The 10,011-nt window shown below is 42.9% G+C and overlaps 1 protein-coding gene and 2 long non-coding RNA genes across 9 annotated transcripts in view; 2 read left to right on the top strand and 1 right to left on the bottom strand.

The window, feature by feature from the left end:
• The window catches only part of LOC126983664 (dehydrogenase/reductase SDR family member 12-like), a 30,564-nt gene that overhangs the window by 5,169 nt on the left and 15,384 nt on the right, over positions 1 to 10,011 (bottom strand). Inside the window, exons 4-9 of the mRNA XM_050836599.1 lie at positions 9,648 to 9,781; positions 5,362 to 5,585; positions 1,969 to 2,101; positions 1,483 to 1,599; positions 1,062 to 1,164; positions 760 to 900 (exon numbers count right to left, since the gene is read on the bottom strand). Of these exons, the coding sequence (XP_050692556.1) occupies positions 760 to 900; positions 1,062 to 1,164; positions 1,483 to 1,599; positions 1,969 to 2,101; positions 5,362 to 5,585; positions 9,648 to 9,781 (852 nt within the window). The remainder of the gene's footprint in view (positions 1 to 759; positions 901 to 1,061; positions 1,165 to 1,482; positions 1,600 to 1,968; positions 2,102 to 5,361; positions 5,586 to 9,647; positions 9,782 to 10,011) is intronic.
• Positions 2,111 to 5,194, top strand: LOC126983665 (uncharacterized). 7 transcript variants are annotated; one of them, XR_007736105.1, is made up of 4 exons: positions 2,111 to 2,795; positions 2,878 to 2,918; positions 3,124 to 4,942; positions 5,080 to 5,194. It is a non-coding gene; the product is annotated as an uncharacterized LOC126983665 (long non-coding RNA). The 7 variants fall into 7 exon arrangements; XR_007736109.1 differs by lacking the exon at positions 5,080 to 5,194 and adding an exon at positions 3,001 to 3,082 and having other exon boundaries at positions 3,165 to 3,291; XR_007736108.1 differs by lacking the exon at positions 5,080 to 5,194 and having other exon boundaries at positions 2,111 to 2,631; positions 2,673 to 2,713; positions 3,124 to 3,236.
• LOC126983667 (uncharacterized) lies at positions 5,624 to 6,655 on the top strand. The gene is made up of 3 exons (XR_007736111.1): positions 5,624 to 6,014; positions 6,122 to 6,329; positions 6,418 to 6,655. It is a non-coding gene; the product is annotated as an uncharacterized LOC126983667 (long non-coding RNA).

Below are 10,011 nucleotides of genomic sequence, written 5' to 3'. Positions count from 1 at the left end.
AAGGGGCTTGATATTGGAGGGAAGGGAGGGGGCTTGATATTGGAAAGGAAGGGTGGGGGCTTGATATTGGAGGGAAGGGAGGGGGCTTGATATTGGAGAGGAAGGAGGGGGCTTGATATTGGAGGGAAGGGAGGGGGCTTGATATTGGAGAGGAAGGGAGGGGGCTTGATATTGGAGAGGAAGGGAGGGGGCTTGATATTAGAGGGAAGGGAGGGCTTGATATTGGAGAGGAAGGAGGGGCTTGATATTGGAGGGGAAGGGAGGGGGGCTTGATATTGGAGGGGAAGGGAGGGGGGCTTGATATTGGAGAGGAAGGGTGGGGGGCTTGATATTGGAGGGGAAGGGAGGGGGGCTTGATATTGGAGGGGAAGGGAGGGGGGCTTGATATTGGAAAGGAAGGGAAGGGGGGCTTGATATTGGAGAGGAAGGTAGGGGGATGTGATATTGAGTTTTGCACCAATGATAAAAGGCGGGGGACTATAATCGAAAGCAAGGAAGAGAATAGACTACAGCAGTGTATAAGTTAAAATTAAAAGGCCAGAAAAGAACTATACAGGAGCATATATGTATTGAGGGAGGTAAAAGGATAACAATAAACTTGAAAATAAAAGAAACAGAAAAAACATAAAAGACTATACGTATATCAGTACACACGTTAGAAAAAAAAAAAGAAAAAAAACCAACTACCGGAGTATGTACGTATTGAGGGAAATAAAACGATAATCTTGAAAATAAAAGCTGAAGCCATTAATACCCTACCTTGGGCGTCGGGCGCTTGTGGGAACATTCTGTTGTATATCTTGGTGTAGATGTCCTGGATGTTGGTCATGAGGAAGTCCTCCTCCTCGATGGTCGACTTGGTCCAGGCCAGGGGCAGGTGGCTGGACACAGGCTCACGGTCTGCAGGGAAGGGTTGTAGTTAATTATTTTTGTTTTATTTTTGAGGGATTTTGTGATTGTTAAACTTTGTGGAGAGGTTCTTTGATTGTGATTCAGTTTATTTTTTGTGGTTAAGAATTTTTTTTTGGTGTCCTGAAGCACCACCTCACCACCCTGCTCACCTTGGTAGAAGAGTCCGCTGGGGTGCTTGACGGCCGCCTTGGACACGGCCAGCCACACCACCGTGTCCGCCCCCTGAGCTGGCGTGCGCAGGTTGTCCTTCATCTGGGGCAGAGGAACACTTGGCTAGTACAGAACATTCTAGCACAAAAAGTCTTAACAAAGGCCACATATGTACACTCATTTGGGGCATACAAAGTCATTAACAAAAACACTGATTCAGGTTGTGGCAAATCACAAGTTATTTAACACATGATTTGAGAATGCACTAAGTGTCTCAATCCCAACTTCGTGCCTAAATTGCTCTGGCGTGAGCAATAGGAGTTCCAACATGTCCAACACGTCATGCAGGACAAGCTGGAAGTTGTGCCTTTGTCGGCAGGAGCAAACATGGACCCACAGGAACCCTTGACACACACGCACCATCTCGTAAAATTGTGGTAAGGATGAGCGGACGGCAGGTGTGTCGGCCCAGCCAGGGTGCATGGACGAGAAGTGGACGTTGTTGAACCTCTGGGCGTACCACAGCCCCATCACCACCTGGGGAAGGGACAGAGTTATAGCCAAATGATATAACCCTGTGTGAGAAAAATATATAGCTTCTCACGTACTTGACTGCTCTTTCGGCCACCTCTTTGGATTCTTTACAGGAGCAGCGAGTAGCGGGCTTTTTTTTATAGTTTCCTTTTTTTTTGTGCCCTTGTGCTGTCTCCTTTGCTGGGAAAAAAAACCTACCATGTTGCTACTTGATAAAACATTTTTGAACACCTGAATCTTTACTTTAAATAACACCCACACCCACACCCTCACTGCCCTCCTCCCCACCCACACCCACACCCTCACTGCCCTCCTCCCCACCCACACCCACACCCTCACTGCCCTCCTCCCCACCCACACCCACCCACCCACCTGCTGTCTCTTGTTCTGCGAGTACACCAGTCTGCCGTCGAAGGGCTCCATGCTGGCGTGCATCAGATCGTGGGGCTCCAGGCGCACACACAGCATCCCGGCGGAGCTCACCAGTATCACACGAGCGTCCTCACTTCTGTAGGGGGAAGGGAGACTCAGCGAAGGAAACTCCTACCAAAGAACAAAGTTAAAACTCACTAAAATAAATGTTGGTATTGCCTTTTCTCTCTAGTTTTTATTCCATCTGTATTCTATAACTCCTGAGAGAACAGTGGAGGTGAAAAGTGAGAATTTGGCCTTACAGGAGGACAGGTGTGGAGAACAGGTGTCAATTAACCATAAAATAACAGGTGTGAATTGATAAAAATATGACAGGTGAGTACAAACAGGTGTGAATTTGCATAAGGTGACAGGTGTGAGATTAGGTTAAAGTGTCTAAAAGGGGAAGGTGAAGAGGTGGTGTGACATGGCATTATAAGTGGACATCTGTGAACAAAAGGTATGGATTTGGCATTATAAGTGGACATCTGTGAACAAAAGGTATGAATTTGGCATTATAAGTGGACATCTGTGAACAAAAGGTATGAATTTGGCATTATAAGTGGACATCTGTGAACAAAAGGTGCAAATTTGGCATTATAAGTGGACATCTGTGAACAAAAGGTATGGATTTGGCATTATAAGTGGACATCTGTGAACAAAAGGTGCAAATTTGGCATTATAAGGGGACATCTGTGAACAAAAGGTATGAATTTGACATTATAAGGGGACATCTGTGAACAAAAGTTGTGGATTTGGCATTATAAGGGGACATCTGTGAACAAAAGGTATGAATTTGACATTATGAAGGGACATCTGTGAACAAATGGTATGAATTTGGCATTATAACTGGACATCTGTGAACAAAAGGTGCAAATTTGGCATTATAAGGGGACATCTGTGAACAAAAGGTGCAAATCTGGTATTATAAGGGGACATCTGTGAACAAAAGGTGCAAATCTGGTATTATAAGTGGACATCTGTGAACAAAAGGTGCAAATTTGGCATTATAAGTGGACATCTGTGAACAAAAGGTGCAAATTTGGCATTATAAGTGGACATCTGTGAACAAAAGGTGCAAATCTGGTATTATAAGTGGACATCTGTGAACAAAAGGTATGGATTTGGCATTATAAGGGGACATCTGTGAACAAAAGGTATGAATTTGGCATTATAAGTGGACATCTGTGAACAAAAGGTATGAATTTGGCATTATAAGTGGACATCTGTGAACAAAAGGTATGAATTTGACATTATAAGGGGACATCTGTGAACAAAAGGTATGAATTTGACATTATAAGGGGACATCTGTGAACAAAAGGTATGAATTTGACATTATGAGGTGGTCATATATAATACTCTTCACCGCATGACAATACACAACTTCTCAAACATTCTGCGGCCTCCTGCCATTGACCTCTGTACGATAAGGGTGTCTTCTAACTCTCTTCACATTATCAACACAAGAGATGATAGATTAGAGTCCATAGTGTACTTATGAGTTATCAGGTAAAGGAATAAAGAATTGAAATACATTTTAAAAGATTTCCAATACGTTTTTTAATCACCGAGGAAAAACGTGTTATAAGTAAATTTTCGGGTAAATGAATCGAAGAATAAATGAATTGTCAGGTAAAGGAATGAAGACTTGCAATACATTTTTAAAAGAACTGCAATACATCTTAAACATGCTATGCTGCGTCCCTATTCCGTTGACCTCTGTACGATAAGCAGTGTCTAAGCACCACCCTTTTGGGCCCAGTACCTACTTTTGGGAGTCCCGGCCCCCCGCCCTTTTTCCAAACATCATTAATCTGGAAAGTCCTATTCCTCCAACTCCTCCTCATGCAGTTAACAATGCTTGAGTGCAGTGCAGGAGGTTTAAGTATCAATGAACACTCTAAGCTACGTCCCTGTTTCATTGACCTCTGTACGATTAAGGATGTTTTCTAATACTTTGCACATTCTCGATACAAGAGATGTTAGATTTCACAGAGTTCATAATAGTACGTCTCAAACACTCTAAGCTACGTCCCAGTTTCATTGACCTCTGTACGATTAAGGATATGTTTTCTAATACACTGCACACTATCAATACAAGAGATGTTAGATTTCACACATAATAGTACGTCTCAAACACTCTACGCTATGTCCCTATTCCAATGATCTCTGTACGATTAAGGATATGTTTACTAATATTTTGCACATTCTCGATACAAGAGACGATAGATTTCACAGAGTTCATAATAGTACGTCTCAAAACACTATGCTATGTCCCTGTTTCATTGACCTCTGTACGATAAGGATAAGTTTTCTAATACTCTGCACATTCTCGATACAAGAGATGACAGATTTCACAGAGTTCATAATAGTACGTCTCAAACATTCTAAGCTACGCCCCTATTCCAATGACCTCTACAATAAGGATAAGTTTTCTAATACTCTGCACATTCTCGATACAAGAGATGACAGATTTTACAGAGTTCATAATAGTACGTCTCAAACACTCTACGCTACGTCCCTATTCCAATGACCTCTACGATAAGGATAGGTTTTCTAATACTCTGCACACTGTCAATACAAGAGACACTAGATTACAGAGTTCATGGTTATATAGACACTTCAAATTACTTAACCTCTCAGATAACAATGATAGCTGGCCGCGTAGAGTGACCAAGGGAAGGTTCGAGAGATAATCAGGGCTGCTTTGTCTATATATCAACTAATGAGGAGGTTAATTCGTAAGGAGATAAGGCAATGAAAGTAGACTAATGAGGTGAAAAGTTAAGTAATAGCTCAGCCTTGGAGTAATATAGAGGACTGGGTTGTCTATATATAAGCTAATAAGAAGTCAATTAGTAAAGAGATAAGCTAATAATGAGTAGTTTATAGATTGGTTAGTAAGTTAATTAAAGAAATAAACTGCGTCAATTAGGTGTGATTTAGAGGACTTGGTTGTCTATAAATAAGCTGATGAGAAGTTAATTAGTAAAGAGATAAGCTAATGATGAGTAGTTTATGGATTGGTTAGTAAGCTAGTAAAGGAAATTACGCTAAGAGAATGTCAATTAGGTGTGATTTAGACGACTGTGCCAAGGCCGTGCCTATGTAAAGGCCTTGGCTGTGCTGTCTGGATCAACCCTCACCTCTGCAGCAGCTCCATCAGGGTCAGGATAGATTGGTTAGTAAGCTAAAGAAATAAACGAATAGAATGTCAATTGGGTGTGATTTAGGGGGCAATGCCAAGGCTGTGTCTATGTGAAGGCCTTGGCTGTGCTGTCTGGATCAACCCTCACCTCTGCAGCAGCTCCATCAGGGTCAGGATAGATTGGTTAGTAAGCTAAAGAAATAAACGAATAGAATAGCAGCTCCATCAGGGTCAGGGTAATGATGTGCACGGCGAGGGTGTTCACGGCGAAGTTGGTCTCCACGCCGTCCTCGTCAACCCGTCGCTCGTGCACCATGCAGCCCGCGTTATGAATCAGCGCGTGAAGCCGCTCGTGCTGCGCCGCGAACCGCTGAGCCCAAGACACCACCTCGCGGGGCTTAGCGAGGTCGACGATGTGGAGGTGGATCTTCTGTGGGGGGAGAGGAGAGGGTGAGAGTGGGAAGGAAAGAGAGAGAGGGTGGGAAGGAAAGAGAGAAAGAGGGTGGGTGGGAAGGAACGAGAGAGAGAGAGAGAGAGAGGTTTTGAAGACGTGATTTAATGGCTGGTGGTGGAACTGCAAAATGTCCAAAAAAATGACCAAAAAGAAGAGAACGTCACTGATTTTTTCGAAAGATGACCAAAGAACCTAAAGTCATGTTGGGTTTTCTCTCAATATGATCACGGGGATGAAGGCTACGTGTGTTTCATGGAGGAATAAGTAGCCTGGAGCACTTTTTCAGTAGTCAACACATCCATATACTTCATTCCTTCACTATAACCCGAGCAGTTACGACACAAGGCCCAGACCGAAGCTTTACAACAAGGCCGATCGCACACATCTGACAAGGCTTTCATAGAGGTCACCGGCACTTGTATCCATGGGTAGTTAGTTACGACTCAAGGACTGACGAGACCGAGGCTTTACAACGAGGCCAATCGCACACACTTGACAAGGCTTTCATAGAGGTTGCCGGCACTTGCATGGGTAGTTAGTTAGGACTCAAGGCGCTGACGAGACCGAGGCTTTACAACGAGGCCAATCGCATACATCTGACAAGGCTTTCATAGAGGTCACCGGCACTTGCATGGGTAGTTAGTTACGACTCAAGGCGCTGACGAGACCGAGGCTTTACAACGAGGCCAATCGCATACATCTGACAAGGCTTTCATAGAGGTTGTCGGCACTTGCATCCATGGGTAGTTAGTTACGACTCAAGGACTGACGAGACCAATCGCATACATCTGACAAGGCTTTCATAGAGGTTGTCAGCACTTGCATCCATGGGTAGTTAGTGACCGTTGTGGTAGTTCAACAAGGCTTCTGCATCATGAAACGCGACAAGACTCATAAGAACCCGATTAATCTCCTTATCGACCTTAGGAGATAATTGATGTTAGAGCCGAAAGCGTCTGGATACTGGTGTGAGACAAAACGAAACTACAAAACGAGCATCACTAGTCTTGACGTAGGAACTATTCAACAAGCAGTAAATAGTAAGAACGAACCTGTAGCACTTGTAGACATTGTAGGTGTTAGTGAACGTACGAATTAGGCACTCTCTCATCCCTGCAGTCTTGTTTAAACGACACAGTTAAATCTTTACACAAATTACACACAGAGGAGGAGAACCAACTCAACGACAGTCCTCCTCTCCTCCTTCACGTGTGCTTCCTCTGAGTGCCTCCTGAGAAGTGAGTGAAGGAAGGAGTCAAACGAGTGGAAAATCTGCTTCGTTGCTTCAGTTTCGTGCTTCAGTGATTCAGTTTCGTGTTTCATGTTTAGTTCGTGTGTTTTTAGTGCTTCATTTACCATCATGAGCTAGTGTACGAGTTCTATTGATTGATTTTAAGCTAGAAAAGTATATGAAGGAGGCAAACGAGTGGAAAATCTGCTTCAGTGCTTCAGTTTCGTGCTTCAATATGTGCTTCGTCTAGTTTCGGTGTGCTTAAAGTGCATCAAGTACCATTATCAGTTAATACGAGTTCTTATTTACTGATTTATAGTTAGAAAAGTATACGAAGGAACCAAACCAGTGGAAAATCTGCTTCAGTGCTTCAGTTTCGTGCTTCAATATGTGGTTTGTCTCGTTTAGATGTGCTTAAAGTGCATCAAGTACCATTATCAGTTAATACGAGTTCTTATTTACTGATTTATAGTTAGAAAAGTATACGAAGGAATCAAACAAGTGGAAAATCTGCTTCAGTGCTTCAGTTTCGTGCTTCATTATGTGCTTCGTCTCGTTTAGATGTGCTTAAAGTGCATCAAGTACCATTATCAGTTAATACGAGTTCTTATTTACTGATTTATAGTTAGAAAAGTATACGAAGGAGGCAAACGAGTGGAAAATCTGCTTCAGTGCTTCAGTTTCGTGCTTCAATATGTGCTTCGTCTCGTTTCGGTGTGCTTAAGTGTCCCAATTCCCATTATCAGTTAGTACGAGTTCTTATTTACTGATTTATAGTTAGAAAAGTATACGAAGGAATCAAACGAGTGGAAAATCTGCTTCAGTGCTTCAGTTTCGTGCTTCAATATGTGCTTCGCCTCGTTTAATTACCATTATCAGTTAATACGAGTTCTTATTTACTGATTTATAGTTAGAAAAGTATACGAAGGAGGCAAACGAGTGGAAAATCTGCTTCAGTGCTTCAGTTTCGTGCTTCAATATGTGCTTCGTCTAGTTTCGGTGTGTTTAAAGTCACAATAAAGTGTCCCAATCACCATTATCAGTTAGTGGACGAATCTTCTAACTGATTCATTTATACCTGGACAACAGTTAATATTAGGACAGCCTCTCCAACTATTTCTGAATCATTTTCCTTTGATTTCACGTTTTTTCTGCCGCTACGTGTTGTCAACGGGTATCATTATAATTTCTTTTGTTTCATCTTTACTATATGATGTTTCTGCCGCCTCGTATCATTAATTAATCGTGTTATCGTTATCGTTCTGTGTTTTTTTCTGCGTTTTTTTATTTTTATTTTTTTTATCCCTGTTTGATCAATGCGCAGTCATCAACGCCTGCCTGCTGCGGTTCATGACTCAATGCTTGGGTGCTAGCTTATCACACACACACACACACACACACACACACACACACACACACACACACACACACACACACACACACACACACTTACTTTCTCCCTTTACTTCCTTGCCCTTCACAATTGCCTTCTTTTTTTATAATATTTTTTTCTTAACGTCGATCTTCCTTTCTTAATTTTCCCTCTATGACAATTTTTCTTAATTTTCTTTCTTTCTTTCCCTCCCTAACTTGATTTTTCTGTATCTACTTTCCTTCCATACCTTCTTTTCCTCATTCTCCTCCTCCTCCTCCTTCTTTTATCGCTCCGAGGGTCTCGTAAACGGTAAACCACACACACAGCTGCTTCTCTTCGTCTCCCTATACGGTTATTTCCATATAGTCATCCGATTTAAAGTTCTCGTTGCCGTAAGAGAACGCGTACACTAACTCTAGACGGTAACTGAAGCACTTTAAGCACACCTAAACTTGATGAACCGCATTATGAAGCACGAAACATGAAGCACTTATGGGCGTGTGGGATGTACTTTAAGGTAACTCACATGACAAATAAATAATAATGGCGGATAATCTTCAATGTTTTCCTGTTTTCCTTTTTCCTTTTCTCGCTTTCTCACTCTTCCAATTTTCTTTACTCTTTCTTTCTCTTCCTTTTCCTTCTTCCACCCTCATTAAATTTTATTCTTCCTGGTTTCCCTAATATTTTGCTTTTTCCAGTACAGAGGAAGGGTCAAACTACCACCAGGGTCTTTAAACTACCCCAGGAAATGCCAAAATCTCCTACGAAAGCCTTGTCAAATATGTGTTTCCTAGGTTCCCGGTACAGAGGAAGGGTCAAGGTACCACCAGGGTCATTAAACTACCCCTGGAAACGCCCAAAACTCCTACGAAAGCCTTGTCAAATATGTGTTTCCTAGGTTCCCGGTACAGAGGAAGGGTCAAACTACCACCAGGGTCATTAAACTACCCCTGGAAACGCCCAAAACTCCTACGAAAGCCTTGTCAAATATGTGTTTCCTAGGTTCCCGGTACAGAGGAAGGGTCAAACTACCACCAGGGTCATAAAACTACCCCTGGAAACGCCCAAAACTCCTACGAAAGCCTTGTCAAATATGTGTTTCCTAGGTTCACGGTACAGAGAAAGGACCAAACTACCCCTGGAAATGCCCAAAACTCCTATACGAAAGCCTTGTCAAATATGTGTTTCCTAGGTTCACGGTACAGAGGAAGGATCAAACTACCTCTGGAAATGCCCTGAACTCCTACGAAAGCCTTGTCAAATATGTGTTTCCTAGGTTCACGGTACAGAGGAAGGGTCAAACTACCACCAGGGTCATTAAACTACCCCTGGAAACGCCCAAAACTCCTACGAAAGCCTTGTCAAATAGGTGATCTTGGGCGGCGAACCTAAGACCCTGAGAACTTGAAGGTGGATAGCTGGCACTCACATCGTTCCCCGTGGTGGTGATGATCTCGGAGCGTGCCTTCGTCGCAGCTTCCTGGTTCCTGCACACCATATGGATAATCCCCCCCTTCTTAGCGATGTCCGAGGCTGTCTGGAGGCCGATTCCGCTGTTGGCACCTACGGGAAGGGATTGAGGGAGGTGAGAGGAGGATTAAGGAAGAGAAAGAGAGTTTAAAAGAAGGAATATAGGAGAGAAAGTTTGAGAAGAGGAGCTTATAGGAGATAGGTTAGGACGAAGAATGTGGAAGATATAGGGTTTGAAAAGAGGAATATAGAAGAGATAGAGGTTAGAACGAGGAATACAGAGATAGAGATTGAGAAGAGGAATATAGAAGAGAGATAGAGAG

Source organism: Eriocheir sinensis, chromosome 54 (assembly GCF_024679095.1).
Source record: "Eriocheir sinensis breed Jianghai 21 chromosome 54, ASM2467909v1, whole genome shotgun sequence".
Classification (NCBI taxonomy): Eukaryota; Metazoa; Arthropoda; class Malacostraca; order Decapoda; family Varunidae; genus Eriocheir; species Eriocheir sinensis.
The sequence above is the reverse complement of the archived record's forward strand: the minus strand, read 5'-3'. Positions and strand labels throughout refer to the sequence as shown.